The sequence below is a fragment of the Dendrobates tinctorius genome, unplaced genomic scaffold, assembly GCF_039654945.1.
Source record: "Dendrobates tinctorius isolate UK_male_01 unplaced genomic scaffold, ASM3965494v1 ptg000138l, whole genome shotgun sequence".
Classification (NCBI taxonomy): Eukaryota; Metazoa; Chordata; class Amphibia; order Anura; family Dendrobatidae; genus Dendrobates; species Dendrobates tinctorius.
In genome coordinates, this window is record NW_027361806.1 from 13,643,876 (window position 1) to 13,660,622 (window position 16,747).

Consider the following 16,747-nt stretch of genomic DNA (forward strand, 5'->3'; position numbering starts at 1 on the left):
GACATCACTGAGAATGCAGCCTATCCATTCATAGAGAGCAGTGAAATCACTGAGAATGCAGCCTGTCCATCACTAGAGCGGTGACATCACTGAGAGTGCAGCCTATCCATCACTAGAGAGCAATGACATCACTGAGAATGCAGCCTATCCATCACTAGAGGGTGGTGACATCACTGAGAATGCAGCCTATCCATCACTAGAGGGTGGTGACATCACTGAGAATGCAGCCTATCCATTCACTAGAGCGGTGACATCACTGAGAATGCAGCCTATCCATCACTAGAGAGCTGTGACATCACTGAGAATGCAGCCTATCCATTCACACGAGAGCGGTGACATCACTGAGAATGCAGCCTATCCATTCACTAGAGAGCGGTGACATCACTGAGAATGCAGCCTATCCATCACTAGAGAGCGGTGACATCACTGAGAGTGCAGCCTATCCATCACTAGAGAGCAATGACATCACTGAGAATGCAGCCTATCCATCACTAGAGGGTGGTGACATCACTGAGAATGCAGCCTATCCATCACTAGAGGGTGGTGACATCACTGAGAATGCAGCCTATCCATTCACTAGAGCGGTGACATCACTGAGAATGCAGCCTATCCATCACTAGAGAGCTGTGACATCACTGATAATGCAGCCTATCCATTCACTAGAGAGCGGTGACATCACTGAGAATGCAGCCTATCCATCACTAGAGGGTGGTGACATCACTGAGAATGCAGCCTATCCATTCACTAGAGCGGTGACATCACTGAGAATGCAGCCTATCCATCACTAGAGAGCGGTGACATCACTGAGAATGCAGCCTATCCATCACTAGTGAGTGGTGACATCACTGAGAATGCAGCCTATCCATTCATAGAGAGCAGTGAAATCACTGAGAATGCAGCCTGTCCATCACTAGAGAGTGGTGACATCACTGAGAGTGCAGCCTATCCATCACTAGAGAGCAATGACATCACTGAGAATGCAGCCTATCCATCACTAGAGGGTGGTGACATCACTGAGAATGCAGCCTATCCATTCACTAGAGCGGTGACATCACTGAGAATGCAGCCTATCCATCACTAGAGAGCTGTGACATCACTGAGAATGCAGCCTATCCATTCACTAGAGAGCGGTGACATCACTGAGAATGCAGCCTATCCATCACTAGAGGGTGGTGACATCACTGAGAATGCAGCCTATCCATTCACTAGAGCGGTGACATCACTGAGAATGCAGCCTATCCATCACTAGAGAGCGGTGACATCACTGAGAATGCAGCCTATCCATCACTAGAGGGTGGTGACATCACTGAGAATGCAGCCTATCCATTCACTAGAGCTGTGACATCACTGAGAATGCAGCCTATCCATCACTAGAGAGCTGTGACATCACTGAGAATGCAGCCTATCCATCACTAGAGAGCTGTGACATCACTGAGAATGCAGCCTATCCATTCACACGAGAGCGGTGACATCACTGAGAATGCAGCCTATCCATAACTAGAGAGCGGTGACATCACTGAGAATGCAGCCTATCCATCACTAGAGGGTGGTGACATCACTGAGAATGCAGCCTATCCATTCACTAGAGCGGTGACATCACTGAGAATGCAGCCTATCCATCACTAGAGAGCAGTGACATCACTGAGAATGCAGCCTATCCATTCACTAGAGAGCAGTGACATCACTGAGAATGCAACCTATCCATCACTAGAGAGCGGTGACATCACTGAGAATGCAGCCTATCCATTCACTATAGAGCGGTGACATCACTGAGAATGCAGCCTATCCATCACTAGAGAGCGGTGACATCACTGAGAATGCAGCCTATCCATCACTAGAGGGTGGTGACATCACTGAGAATGCAGCCTATCCATTCACTAGAGCGGTGACATCACTGAGAATGCAGCCTATCCATCACTAGAGAGCAGTGACATCACTGAGAATGCAGCCTATCCATTCACTAGAGAGCAGTGACATCACTGAGAATGCAACCTATCCATCACTAGAGAGCGGTGACATCACTGAGAATGCAGCCTATCCATTCACTATAGAGCGGTGACATCACTGAGAATGCAGCCTATCCATCACTAGAGAGCAGTGATATCACTGAGAATGCAGCCTATCCATCACTAGAGAGCAGTGACATCACTGAGAATGCAGCCTATCCATTACTAGAGAGCAGTGACATCACTGAGAATGCAGCCTGTCTATCACTAGAGAGCGGTGACATTACTGAGAATGCAGCCTGTCCATCACTAGAGAGCGGTGACATCCCTGAGAATGCAGCCTATCCATCACTAGAGAGCAGTGACATCACTGAGAATGCAGCCTGTCTATCACTAGAGAGCGGTGACATCACTGAGAATGCAGCCTATCCATCACTAGAGAGCGGTGACATCACTGAGAATGCAGCCTATCCATCACTAGAGAGCGGTAACATCACTGAGAATGCAGCCTATCCATCACTAGAGAGTGGTAACATCACTGAGAATGCAGCCTGTCTATCACTAGAGAGCGGTGACATCACTGAGAATGCAGCCTATCCATCACTAGAGAGCAGTGGCATCACTGAGAATGCAGCCTATCCATCACTAGAGAGCAGTGACATCACTGAGAATGCAGCCTATCCATCACTAGAGAGCAGTGACATCACTGAGAATGCAGCCTATCCATCACTAGAGAGCAGTGACAGCACTGAGAATGCAGCCTATCCATCACTAGACAGCGGTGACATCACTGAGAATGCAGCCTATCCATCACTAGAGAGCAGTGACATCACTGAGAATGCAGCCTATCCAGCACTAGAGAGCGGTGACATCACTGAGAATGCAGCCTATCCAGCACTAGAGAGCGGTGACATCACTGAGAATGCAGCCTATCCAGCACTAGAGAGCGGTGACATCACTGAGAATGCAGCCTATCCATCACTAGAGAGCGGTGACATCACTGAGAATGCAGCCTATCCATCACTAGAGAGCGGTAACATCACTGAGAATGCAGCCTATCCATCACTAGAGAGCGGTGACATCACTGAGAATGCAGCCTATCCATCACTAGAGAGCGGTAACATCACTGAGAATGCATCTCAGTCTTTCATGGTTACTTCCAGGTCCTCTGTCCCCCAAATCATTCACCTGGAGAAGGGTCCTGATGGCCTCGGATTTAGTATTGTTGGAGGATATAGGAGCCCGCATGGAGACCTTCCGATATATGTGAAGACCATATTCTCTAAGGTACATGATTGCGGCACAGATAATTGACATCGGACTGCTGTTATTTAACGCTTTATATGCTAGATTAAATAAATTCAATGCTTCATGGCTAAATGAATGGTGCGGAGTTGTTGCACACACAGCACTGCCACCTGCTGGTTGATGCAGGGAACAGCACTGTACTCATTCACCCCTGTAATACATAGGAGGAGGGTAATATTTTTTGCTTTCTATTGGCCACATATAAGTAGAGCACTCTTGTCATTATAACCCGTGCTTGCAGCGTCTGATTACTTCCTCCCTTTCATTTCCAAATCCATTGTTTCCCGTATATTGTACAAAATCTCCTCTGCATCACGTACTGCGAATCATATGCTCTGCAGATACTCAGCATGTGATGCTCCACCAGCTGCTACTTTACTAAAAACCTAAGCTCTTCAATAGAGGCAGCTGTGTGCAGCAGTGTAGCCCGGATGTGCTAAGTCCTAGTACAGAGGACTAGCCTGGACAGTCCATATGACCGCCACACACTGACATGCCTCCGCAGCCAGTGATTCCTGAGGATGTAAAATCTCTATATATTTGTTGCTCCACTTCTCACCTGACATCTTTATTCTGCATTTAGTAGCAGCCATTGCACCACTTTATAAAAACAGTAGTGATTAGCTGTGCCCCCCATAGTGTTAGGGCCCACTTACTTTTTCTCCCCTTATAGGTATGCCGCTGGCATTACAAATTTAAAAGGGATAATAATATAACCCCATGTTTGATAAAAATCTGATTACTACAGCCGGATGAGATGGAAGTAACATGAAGCGGCTGCTGGCAGCGCAGACATCCACCTTTGATGTGCACATATGTGGCGCTCTTACTGCCCATCACGTACAGCATGGCTCTATTAACCCGACACCAAGTCTGTTCTGCCATATTAATCAGACTTGTCACTTTGGGTGCAGCAGGACGTCAGTGCAGTTGTGATGTACTATAATTGCGTCTTTTCTCCTTTGCCTCATTGGGGGACACAGATACTGTGGGTGTATGCTTCTGCCGCTTGGAGGCTGACACTAAGTGAAAAAAAGAGGTTAGCTCCTCCTCCGTCGTATACACCCTCGCCTCTATTGCGGGCGGAACTCAGTTTTTTGCTTAGTGTCTTTGGAGGCACACACACGTGTCTGGGTTTCTCCAGACTTCTTTTTTCCATGAAGATAAGACAGGGGCGACGGATCCTATTGAAAGGGTCCGATCTCCCCAAACCATCAACGGGCGAGCACGTGTTGAGTATCGTCTCCACGTATCCTTTCCCGCACCGAGGGACATATCTTGGTCTTTTTCCCCAGACTTCTATTTTTTGTTTGTTATTTTATGAAGATAAGACAGGGGCGACGGATCCTATTGAAAGGGTCCGATTTCCCCAAACCAACAACGGGTGAGCACGTGCGAGTGTCCCTCCACATATCCTCTCCCGAGACGTGGGACATGATACCGGACTTAGCCCTGTCCACCCCTAGGTATAGAAACCATGGGCTTGCACAGAGGCACAAGACTAGTCTGTGCGGCCCCCACTGCTCCACCAACGCTAGACGGCGGTGCTGCAAGGCGGCGGACGGTCCCTCTCCTCACCCCCTGAAGGGGTTAGACAGAGCTAGGGTGCCTGCACCGTCCAGAATTTAACCCCATCCCCTCTACCTGGTGTGCTAGATCCGGAGTCAGGTATGGAGGGCTGTGGAGGGCCCTGCGGCAGCGTTCCGGGGAAGCTCCGGGCATCTTAGGGAGTGTAAGGCAATCCTCCTTCCCTCTCCTCCCTCCTGCCTCCTTCCGCCAGGCAGGGACACCGGGTCCCGGTGGCAGGGATCGCAGGGGGAAAAGGCAGAGGCGCCCCCCCGCGGCGGGCATGCAGAATTTAGCCAGGTGCTTTGGCCGTGACTAGGCCGCCGGCGGAAGTCCCGCCCCCGGCGTGACATCATTTCCGGCGCCGCCCCCGGGCTAGGGCGGACGCCGAACAAATTGAGCCCCCGGCTTCATCGCAGGGTAGCCCGCAACCAGGAGAGGAACATCCCGGCCTACCCAGAGGAAAGGAACGCTTGGCAGCGGAGCGCAGAGGCAGCGGCAGGAACACGTGGGGACACAGGACGGGGTAAGTGTGACCCTCGACCCTAGGGGCGCGCTACGGGCGATTAAAGGTGTTTTTTTTTCCTCCTCCTCCCTTCCCCTCAACACTCATATAAATTAGGCCTGGCAGCAATATGACCGAAAAGGGTAAATCGCACACGTTCCTTTATGCCGCATGTATTTCTTGTGGGGTTAGGTTTCTACAAGCATAGAGCCAGAAGCCTGTGACTCAGAACGCGCCCAGGAGCCCTCCCCTGCGACTGTAGCCAAGGTGTCCCCGGAGTGGGCCCTATCTCTGTCACAGTCCATGGTGTCGCTTATGAGAGCAATAGAGTCCCTTCTTGCCCCAGATAGGGGCAGGGACAGTGGCTCGCCGGCCTTAGAGGGAACCTCCACCTCACAAAAGCCTCCGGCCTGCAGGGGCCGCTCTCACTCCAGGCAGACCTGGAGGAAACAAATCCACACGGTGTCGCCCAGTCCATCCGGTGCCTTGGCATCCGTAAGCTCTGCTTCTTGCTCCCCGTCACCAGTGGTTGATAGCGAGCAGACCTCAGATTGCGACTCAGACGAGCCCCTTGACCTGGACATTCCAGGGTCACGTGAAACAGTGGACAGCCTCATAGAAGCCGTCAATCAGACCCTGGGGATTGAGGATGATCCTGCAGCGTCTTCGGGGCATAAAGTGGCATTTAAGTGAGTGAAGCGCCCGCACAGGATTTTTTCCTCTCACCCGGAGTTTGAGGACATAATGCAGCGGCGCAGAGAACGTCCAGACAGGCGTTTCTCGGGTCAAAAGGCAATCGAAACAAGGTATCCGTTTGCTCCGGACCTCCGTAAAAAATGGATGGAATCCCAGTTGGGGGATCCTCCGGTTTTGCGCCTAGCCACTAAGACCCTGCTATCCGTCCTTTAGGGTTTCCTCAATTAAGGATCCCACGGATCACCTTATAGAGAGCTTAGCTCGCTCAGTATATGAGGCGCCAGGGTCAGCGCTCGCTCCCTCATTCGCAGCAACTTGGGTAGCCAAGGCTATGATATCATGGTCAGAAACATTAAACAAGGTCGCGCAGGATCTACCTGCAGAGATTTCGGAGGTCGCAGGTCAGATGGCGATGACCGGAGACTATGAATCAATGCGTTTTGGGATGCGGACAATTGCTCGGCACTTGCTGCCACTAATGCAATTTCTGTCAGAAGAGCCCTATGGTTAAGGACATGGCGAGCCGATCCTACTTCTAAGAAGTCCTTGACTTCCCTGCCTTATCAGTGCGGCCACCTATTTGGGGAGAAGTTGGATCAACTTATCTCCGACTCCACAGGAGGAAAGAACAGGTTTCTCTCTCAACAAAAGGGCAAAACGCTTTTTCGTCACCCGTTTTCAGGAACGTTTTCGGGCCTTTCGCAACCCCGGGTGGACTACAGCGGCCAATTCCGCCGCCTCAGGCCGCCCCAACCAGGATAGGGAGCGACAGGTCTCATATAGAGCCAACCCATTGGGGAGAATACATACTCAGCAGTCCAGATCGAGGGGATCCAGATCCCAAAGATCGTCGGCCGAATGACTCGAGGCCTTTACCAGACGACACCGGCAAGGTGGGCGGCCGCCTACTCTGGTTTCACTACGTCTGGGTCAATGTCGCTCACGACGCATGGGGAAGGGAATTGGTGGCCTTGGGTTACAGAATAGAATTTGTCAGATATCCTCCAAGACGTTTTTTTCTTCCCGGCTTCCGAGGGTGGATACCCAGGCAAGGGCTCTAATGGGAGCCATCAAATCGCTCCAGCACAACGGAGTCATTGTTCCAGTGCCGGAACACGAAAGAGCTCAGAGGTTCTATTCCAACCTTTTTGCGGTTCCCGAAAAGGATGGGTCTGTCAGGTCTGTTTTGGGCCTGAAGCTTCTGAACAAATTCATCAGGATCAGACATTTCCGGATGGAGTCTCTCCGTTCAGTCATATCGGCCATGGAGCATTGAGGATACTTAGCCTCAATAGACATCCAGGACGCATATCTGCATATTCCCATTTTTCCTCCTCATCAGAGGTTTCTACGCTTCACCATCGGCGATCAACATTTTCAGTTCATAGCGCTACCCTTCGGGCTAGCCACGACTCCCAGAGTGTTCACAAAGGTTATGGCAGTTGTCATGGCCACACTGCATTCTCTAGGCATAGTCGTCTTGCCTTATGTGGGCGACCTCTTGGACAAGGGCCCGTCAATACGGGCATGCGAGGAAAAGGTCAACATCACGCTAGATACTCTTGCCCGCCTAGGATGGTTGGCAATGCAAAGAAATCATCCCTTGTGCCAGCTCAGAGGATCTCCTTCCTAGGAATGATCTTCGACACTTGCCGAGGGTTGGTAATTCTCCCTCAGAAAAAGGCGCTAGCTCTCCGGCAGGGAGTCCGGACACTTCGCCAACCAGTCCCTCATACCATCCGATCCGGGATGAGGATTCTAGGGAAAATGGTGGCAGCAATGGAAGCGATACCTGTCGCCCAGTTCCACCTTCGCCCCTTCAGCACGCCCTCTTGTCAGCCTGGGACAAGAATACTTTCACGCTCGATCGGCGGTGCCGACTGTCCTCTCAAGTCAGGCAGTCGCTCGGATGGTGGATAACCAGTTCCTCTCTGGCCCAGGGGAAACCTTTCCCTCCAGATCATTGGCTGGTAATGACAACCGACGCCAGTCTCCTCGGTGGGGGAGCGGTGTTTCGCCACCACACAGCCCAGGGGCGGTGGTCGCCACAGGAGGCACGCCTCCCGATCAACTTATTGGCGATACGAGCAATTCGGCTGGCTCTGCAGAAGCAAACCGCTCGGTGATTTCGGCAGTCCACATCCCGGGGCGTGGAAAATTGGGCGGCAGACTTTCTCAACCGGCAGGGTCTCGCATCCGGAGAGTGGTCTCTACAGCTCGAAATTTTTCAGCAGATTTGTCAACTGTGGGGAGCTCCGGATGTGGACCTGATGGCTTCCAGAGTGAATGCCAAGATGCCCACATATGTCGCTCAGGCCAGGGACCCGTAGGCATTCGCAGTGGACGTGTGGGTTGTGCCATGGAACCAGTTTCGCCTCCCATATCTATTTCCCCCACTGCCACTACTTCCGAGAGTCATCAAAAAGATCAAGATGGAAGGGGTGCCGGCGATCCTGCTGGCCCCGTCGAGCGTGGGACGCCGATCTAATGCACCTGCTCGCCGACGTTCCTTGGTGCCTGCCAGAGCGCCCAGATCTACTGTCTCAAGGGCCGATTTGCCACCCGAACTCAGGGACCCTGTGTTTGGCGGCATGGCCGTGGAATCTTGGATTCGAACCCAGGCAGGGTTCGGGAGCGAGGTGGTTGCTACAATGATTGGTGCCCAGAAGCCTGCTTCAGCATGAATTTGCCACCACACCTGGAAGGTGTTCTTTGCTTGGTGTTGACACCGTGGTGTTTCCCCACTGGGATTCTCGATCCCCAACATCTTGGCTTTTCTCCAGTCAGGCTTAGAGAGCCCGGATAGCTCAGTTGGTAGAGCATTAGACTCGGGCTTTGCCCCAGGTTCCCTCAGGAGACAAATATCGGCCTTATCCGTCCTGTTCCAGCGCAAAATAGCTACTAATTTGCAGGTGAAGACTTTTCATTCAGGGAGTCTCCCACTTGGTACCTCCCTAGAAGGCGCCTATGGACGCCTGGGACCTTAACATGGTCCTAAGTGTTCTGCAGGAAGCTCCATTTGAACCGCTTCAGAATATCTCTTTGTGGTACCTTACCTGGGAAGTGGTGTTCCTAGTGGCCATCACTTCCATCAGGCGGGTTCGACGGAACAGGTTTGCAAGGCAGCAACCTGGTCCAGCCTGCACACATTTGCCAAACATTATAATATCCATGCTCAGGCCCCGGCGGATGCGAGCCTGGGTAGAAGGATTCTCCAAGCAGCGGTGGCGTACCTGTTAAACAAGAGGTGCATGTAGCTTGGATCGGTGAGTCAATCTCCCACCCAGGGACTGCTTTAGGACGTCCCACAGTATCTGTGTCCCCCAATGAAGCGAAGGAGAATAATGGATTTTTGTGATAACTCACCGTAAAATCCTTTTCTCCGAGACGCTCATTGGGGGACACAGCACCCACCCTCTTAGCCAGTTGGCTCTGTTTCTGTTTAGTTAATACGCATTTATTTATGTGATATAAGGGTGGTCCTTTTCTATACATGTTGTACCTGTGTTAAGGCTGATTTTGTTGTCCTCCTACTGCTTTGGCACCAAACTGAGTTCCGCCCACAATAGGGGTGAGGGTGCATACGACGGAGGAGGAGCTAACCTCTTTTTTTCACTTGGTGTCAGCCTCCAAGCGGCAGAAGCATACACCCACAGTATTTGTGTCCCCCAATGAGCGTCTCGGAGAAAAGGATTTTACGGTGAGTTATCACAAAAATCCATGTTTCATTGTTATCCCAGGGCGCCGCCGCAGTGGACGGGAGACTAAAGCGAGGAGACCAGATATTAGCGGTGAACAGCGAGAACCTGGAGGGTGTCACTCATGAAGAAGCAGTGGCCATCCTGAAACGCCAGAGGGGAAACGTCACACTCACTGTCTTATCGTAATCGCGAACCATCGTACGGTTGGAGGGTTGTCAGAGGCCAAAGTCCAAGGCAGGAAACTACTCTGTTATGTATAGGGCTGGTGTGCACCTACATGGTAAGCTGGTGTCTGTAGTGCCACCGCTGATGGGCCGTGGGCTGTCTTGGACTATGCTGCCTCTGCTCAGTATATCAATCCCCTAGTAATGTCAGAATCCCAACACTGCTATCTTAAGCTGATAAGTCTTCCAGCCGAGTAGAATATGAGGCCATTATTGTCCTGTGTCTCTGCTGAATTGCCAGCGAACCTTCCACCCTCCTTCCGCCGTCCTTGCACAGTTGGGATATGTATTATATTCGGACTAATTGGTTGTAACAGATTTTAGTGCAACGCGTCGTCGGCGTCCTCCTTGCCTCCACCCGTGTCCTCCTTGCCTCCACCCGTGTCCTCCTTGCCTCCACCCGTGTCCTTTTTGTTACCAATGTCTCCTCGTGTTGCCATTTCCAGTGCTTTACAATGACAAGATTGTGAAGCGAGTCGGCTTCCTTACACACCGCCACGTATAGGGCGCAGTAAAGCGTTTTTTTCTTCACCTCTGCTGCTATCTAATACACTTTTAATGTTTTAGCTCTACACGTTTGCTCTCAGTGAATGGAAACATTTTAGCTTTAAGTTTGTCGCAATCCAATTGGCACAAGTACAGTGCTTGTTACAATGCATGAAAGCTCTTATTGTGGCAGGTTTTAAGCCTCTGTATGTTTACCGTACATTCACTGACAGCTTGCAGAGATCTTAGTAGGAAACACAAGCGTACAATTTTATATTTAAAAAAAAAAAAATCCTGCATAGATATTTGGGGTTCAAAATGTGTACATCCTCCCTTACCCTAAATATTGAGTGTCCTATTTTGGTAACCTAACTCTACCTCATTAGTTGAGTAAAAAAAAAAATTATATATTATATTTTTAGTTTACTTTCATTTTCTCCGTTCACATCCAAATCTGCTTTTAATGTTCTGACGGCTGCTCATGGAAACAGCTGATTATTGCTATGCTAAGCAGAATGGTCACTTTAGCTTTGGATGTGACTGGAGAAGAAAAACTGCTACATGATGTCATTCCCAGAGGGCGGAAGGTGACACACAAGGTTCTGTGTGATGTCCTGCTCCAGTTCGGATACAATGTATCATTTATTACCCGGATTGTTCCATATAGTAGTTGTGTGTAAGGATGGCAGATTGTTCTATACTTTATAAGGTGCCTACAAAAAGCGGCTCCAGCAACCCCACTCATCTCCACGTCCACTGGTGACCTTGCACTAAACCAATCGCTTAGTGATGTTGTACCTTTCCTTGTACTGCTGAGTATCGCCATATCCCGCACATGTCCTGTACTGCACACTGTCCTATCGAGGTGTCATCTATACGGCGTCCCCCACCTGTATCTTTATATAAGGTAATGTTATGTTCTATTTAAGAGAAAAAGAGCTAATTTTTTCAGAGGTTTATGTATAAATTGTGTGCCGCGCGTCTTTATTCGGGGGAAGAGATTATTTTTAGTATTTAATTTTTTTTTTTTTTTTGCTTCGTCCACTGGTAGTTGAAACCAATGAACCGACTATACAGGCAGATCTAACGTTTGACCTCTTTGTGATGTCTCGTCATTTTCTTTTGTTTGAATTCTCGAGAAAAAAAAATAGCTGTTGCTACCTGGAAACCATCCACAAGCAGCCGTTCTGCTATTGCCAGATCCTGTTTTGGAGATCTATGAGAGTTTATGACTTGGACTGCATGGAGTGTTTGGTGTAAGCGCTGGGCCCCGCTATTCATTGAAAGTCCTGAAAAGTTGCTCATTATAAAAAAAAAAAAAAATCACAGATCTGTAAATAACTTGTTGATAGTTTCCATTTAGCAACAGGAAGAAAATGTTAAAAAAAATAAATAAAGTTAAAGGTAGAAACCCTAACGAAGTGACGTCATAAGAATAGCAGAGCCGGTAATAACTAGTTGACACTTTCCATTTAGCAAATGAAAAAGAAAAGATGAAGCTGCAATGTAAAACTAGAGATTATAAATATGTGACATCATTCCGTCAGCAGCTTGTTGACAGTTTCCGTTTAGCAGCAGAAAAAAGTATCAAAAATAAATTAAAGCTAAAGATCGTAAAGATGTATTCCATCAGTCTGTGATTAGGGTCCCAGATCTGTCAGTTGCGAAATGGAAACTGTCCACAAGCTGCTGTTAACGGATCTTCAATTATTCTCACTAAATGATACTTCTTTGCTATTTCAACTTTTCTTTTTCAGTTGGTAAATAGGAACTGTCCACAAGACAGACATAAAATAAGTTAAAGCTAGAGATGATAAAGCTGCTGATTATGGAGCCGCTGTTGATAAAGGCCGAGCTCCACTTTCCATGAAGCTGCTAATTATTGTCCTTCAGTGACTGTACCAGTGGGGCTGTGGGGGAGGATATTCTTCTACACACAGAGGGCTTCCTGTCAGGTTGGTTGCCTTTATTACCAAACTTCATATATGGAAGTAGTGTTCCTATTAATGGAAACCTGAACACTGTGCTGATATCTTTGAACGATGTGAGTAGTAGTGCATTACGGTGTAGTCCTCCTAGACCCCGCTCATCTTTGCTGTATGGATTTTTTTTTTGCAGAACCTCCTTCCATGTGTGACCTTGGGTTTGGTAAATTCAGTCTCGGTGGTAAACTTCTATTAATGCTTGAAGGTTGGCACCAGCAACGAGCGCACTGTAAACGAGCGCACTGTACACAATATCACTGGTTCCGTGACTGGTACCAACGTTTAAAGGGGTATTCTGAGAAGTTGTAGTTATTACCTGTGCAGATAGGCAATTACTTCTTACTATAAGAATGAATATGTTATTTTACGCCAGAGAAAGAGGCTACTTCCCGCTGGGTGCCCTTATGTCACTGGTGCCAACTCTCAGCGTAGGGAATAATCCACTCCAGATTGCAGCTCTGTGTAATCTTTATAAAGTATGTGTCAAATTCTGCAATAAGTGATCTTGGCGCAGCGGAGGATTGCCGGATTTTCCTGTCCATGAATCAGTCTGTACTTTTTATTTGTAGGGTCGCTCGTCTGTCATCTCAGGTGATTTTCTTTTTGCTGTTGTTTATAGGTTTATTACCTCCGGGCTGATTATATCTGCAGTCCTGTAATACGATCATGTGATCAGAATATTTTATTACGCTTGTTAGATTTTAATAAAATGTTTCCTTACAGTGCGGTCTGTGCAGTTTCCTGTCCTGCCTACATGCTGCACGCCCTGTGTGCGCTGCCTCTTTTAGGGACGGCTCCCCTATTGTCTGTGCTAATGGCGGGAGACCGGACTGCTGTGCGGGGTGACGTCGTAATAGGGTAATGAATCGCTGTGCACCTTATAACATCATATCTGTGGTGTAGACGAGGTCGTATATGGCAGGTGGAGCCCGCAGAGCCAGGACATGGGGATAAGGGAAGTATTGGGGTTCTGGCTCTGCATTGTGGATGCTATCGTATGAATTGCTCTGAGTGTGGGACATATTGTGATTGGCACTATATTGGAGGGTTCTTTCATTGTCACTATATTGGGGGCACACTGTGATGGACACTATTGGGGGAACAGTGTGATTGGCACTATATTGGGGACACATTGCAATTGGCATTGTAATGGGGGCACATTGTGATTAACACTATATTGGGGGTGCAATATGATTGGTACTGTATTGGGACGCATTGTGGTGGACACTATATTGGGGGTGCAATATGATTGGTACTGTATTGGGACGCATTGTGGTGAACACTATATTGGGGGTGCAGTATGATTGGTACTGTATTGGGACGCATTGTGATGGACACTATATTGGGGCACATTGTGATTAACATTGTATTGGGTCGCAGTGTAATTGGTAATGTATGAATAATGCCCCCTTGTGTCCAATATTAGAAAATTAGGCGTCACTTTGTACCTAGAACTGCAGAAATAATGCCAGAATTACCCACTTAATATTAAAGTGTGTGTAGTAACGAGATGGGAGCTCAAGGTATTTCATGCACATTGTGTCAGAGTGTAGTCCGATACTTGACGCTGTGGTCATTACCAGTCTTTCTCCAGCAGATGGCGCACTCATCATTTATGCCGCTTCATGCATGTGATTCATTTTTTCAAGGTCATTTCTAATGACCTCTGCAGATGAGATCTGCCGCTGACCCGCACTGATTATATAGCGGCAGCCTAACCTCAACACAGTCCATTAAACTTATTCCGTATTGTGTCCACAAAGTCTATCAAGTGCGCAGAAGACATTATATATCTATATATATATCTATCTCTCTCTCTCTCTCTCTCTCTCTCTCTCTCTCTCTCTCTCTCTCTCTCTCTCTCTCTCTCTCTCTATATATATATATATATATATATATATATATATATATATATATAATCTCAGAGGGAAGAAATGAAATCTGTCAATTATCACAGGGACAGTGGGTGTAGAGCAGAGCTCAGTGCAACTTTGGGGGTTTATGATGCACCCCCATAAAAAGAATAAACCCCACCAAGAACCCGTCCTACAGCCTGGACATGACATTCGCGTGATCAGCTGGTTACTGGCTACATCCTATAATGTTGGGGCTTACATACTATAGGGGCAGGCCAGACAGCTGCTCATAAATAAAGCAACTCTGGATGAAGCTGGCGCAGGGTAATTCTGCCCTGATCCTAGGTGGGGACAATTAAAGGGGTTGTCCTCTTCTGTTATATTAAGAACCTGTTATTGGGATCAATGAAAGATCTGTGAGGGTCTAAGAAAACCTCACTGATCAGCTATCACAGTCTATGGAGTGGAACATCCCAGCTTCATACAGTGTGTAGTGGCCACTGCTGAGAGCTGCAGATCAGCAGGATAGGACCTCAGTATCAAAGTAGTGAACAAACCATGTAATACCAGACCGACATCTCCTGTCATGGTGGGGTGTGATAGGTGGCAGCATTAGGAGGGGTCTTACAGTTGTCTGAAAGTGTTTGCTCCCTTCCTAATTTCCTCTTCTTTTGCAGGTTTGTCACACTTAAATGTTTCAGATCACCAAACAAATGTAAATATTAAACAAAGATAACACAAGTAATCATGAAATGCAGTTTATAAATGAAGGTATTTATTGTTAAGGGAAAAAAGAAATCCAAACCTACAGGGCCCTAATAACTGGTTGGGCCACCCATTGTAGCTACAACTGCAATCAAGCATTTGTGATGATTGGCAATGAGTCTTTTACAATTCTCTGGAGTAATTTTGGTCACTCATCTTTGCAGAATTGTTGTAGGTCACCCACATTTGGACGGTTTCCGAGCATGAACCACATTTTTAAGGTCATGCGACAGCATCTCAATGCGACTAAAGTCAGGACTTTGACTAGGACACTCCAAAGTCTTAATTTTGTTTTTCTTAAGCCATTCAGAGGTGGACTTGCTGGCAGATTATGCAGCAGGAAAATGATCCAAAACACAAGTGCGTCTCAGCTTGAGGTCATGAACAGATGGCCAGACATTCTCCTTCAGGCTTTTTTGGTAGACAGCAGAATTCATAGTTCTATTTACCACAGCAAGTATTCCAGGTCCTGAAGCAACAAAACAGCACAAGACCATCACACTACCACCACCATATATTACTGTTGGTATGATGTTCCTTTTCTGAAATGCTGTGTTACTTCTACACCAGATGTAATGGGACAAACACCTTCCAAAAAGTTCAACTTTTCTCTTGTCAGTTAACATAGTATTCTCCAAAAAATCTTGGGGATCTTCAAGATGTTTTCTGGCAAAACTGAGACAAACCTTTATTGCTCAGCAGTGGTTTTCGTCTTGGAACTCTGCCATGCAGGACATTTTTGCAAAGTCTCTTATAGTGGAGTCATGAACACTGACCTTAACTGAGGCAAGTGAGGCCTGCAGTTCTTTAGGTGGTGTTGTGGGTTCTTTTGTGACCTCTTGGATGAGTGGTCGCTGCACTCTTGGGGTAATTTTGGTCTGCCGGCCCCTCCTGAGAAAGGTTCACCACTGTGCCATGTTATTGCCATTTATGGATCATGGCTCTCACTGTGGTTTGCTGGAGGCTCAAAGCTTTAAAAATGGCTTTATAACCTTTTCCAGACTGATAGATCTCAATTACTTTGTTTCTCATTAATTCCAGAATTTCTTTGGACCGCGGCAAGATGTCTAGCTTTTGAGGATCTTTAGGTCTACTTCACTTTTGGCAGGCAGGTCCCATTTAAGTGATTTCTTGATTGAGAACAGGTGTGGCAGTAATCAGGCCTGGGTGTAGCTAGGGAATTTCAACTCAACGCTTCTGAAAGATATGATAAATTAACTGTGGTTTTATATTTTAAGTTGAGGGGGCAATCACTTTTTCACACAAGGCCCTGTAGGTTTGGATTTCTTTTTCCCTTAAAGGGAACCTGTAACCAGGTTTTTCTGATACAAGTTGCGGCCACCGCCTTTCAAGGCTTATTTACCGCATTGTATAATTCTGTTGATAAGCCCCCGATCCGACTTGCAAGAGAAGAAAAATAACTTTTATTATGCTCACCTCTGGGGCGGTCCGGTCCGATGGCTGTCTCAGGTCCTGGTCCGGTGCCTCCCATCTTCTTGCGATGCCGTCCTCCTGCTTGCTTCACAGGCCCCCTGGCATCGCGCTCCTGCGCAGGCAAACTTATCTGCTCTGTTGAGGGCAGAGCAAATTCCTGCAGTGCGCAGGTGCTGAGCCTCTCTGACCTTTCCCGGCGTCTGTGCACTGTAGATAACTACACCTGCGCAGGAACGCGATGCCGGGGAGCCTGTGAAGCAAGCAGGAGGGCAGCA

General features: G+C 48.0%; 1 protein-coding gene across 5 annotated transcripts in view; it reads left to right on the forward strand.

Moving 5' to 3' along the window:
• PATJ (PATJ crumbs cell polarity complex component) overlaps window positions 1-13,142 on the forward strand; it is a 256,986-nt gene extending 243,844 nt beyond the window's left edge. For all 5 annotated transcript variants that reach the window (XM_073544627.1, XM_073544628.1, XM_073544629.1 and 2 more), the window contains 2 exons: window positions 3,110-3,233; window positions 9,762-13,142. In XM_073544627.1, coding sequence (XP_073400728.1) covers window positions 3,110-3,233; window positions 9,762-9,908 — 271 coding nt within the window. In that variant the 3' untranslated portion in view covers window positions 9,909-13,142. The remainder of the gene's footprint in view (window positions 1-3,109; window positions 3,234-9,761) is intronic.
• Window positions 13,143-16,747: the final 3,605 nt, after the last annotated feature.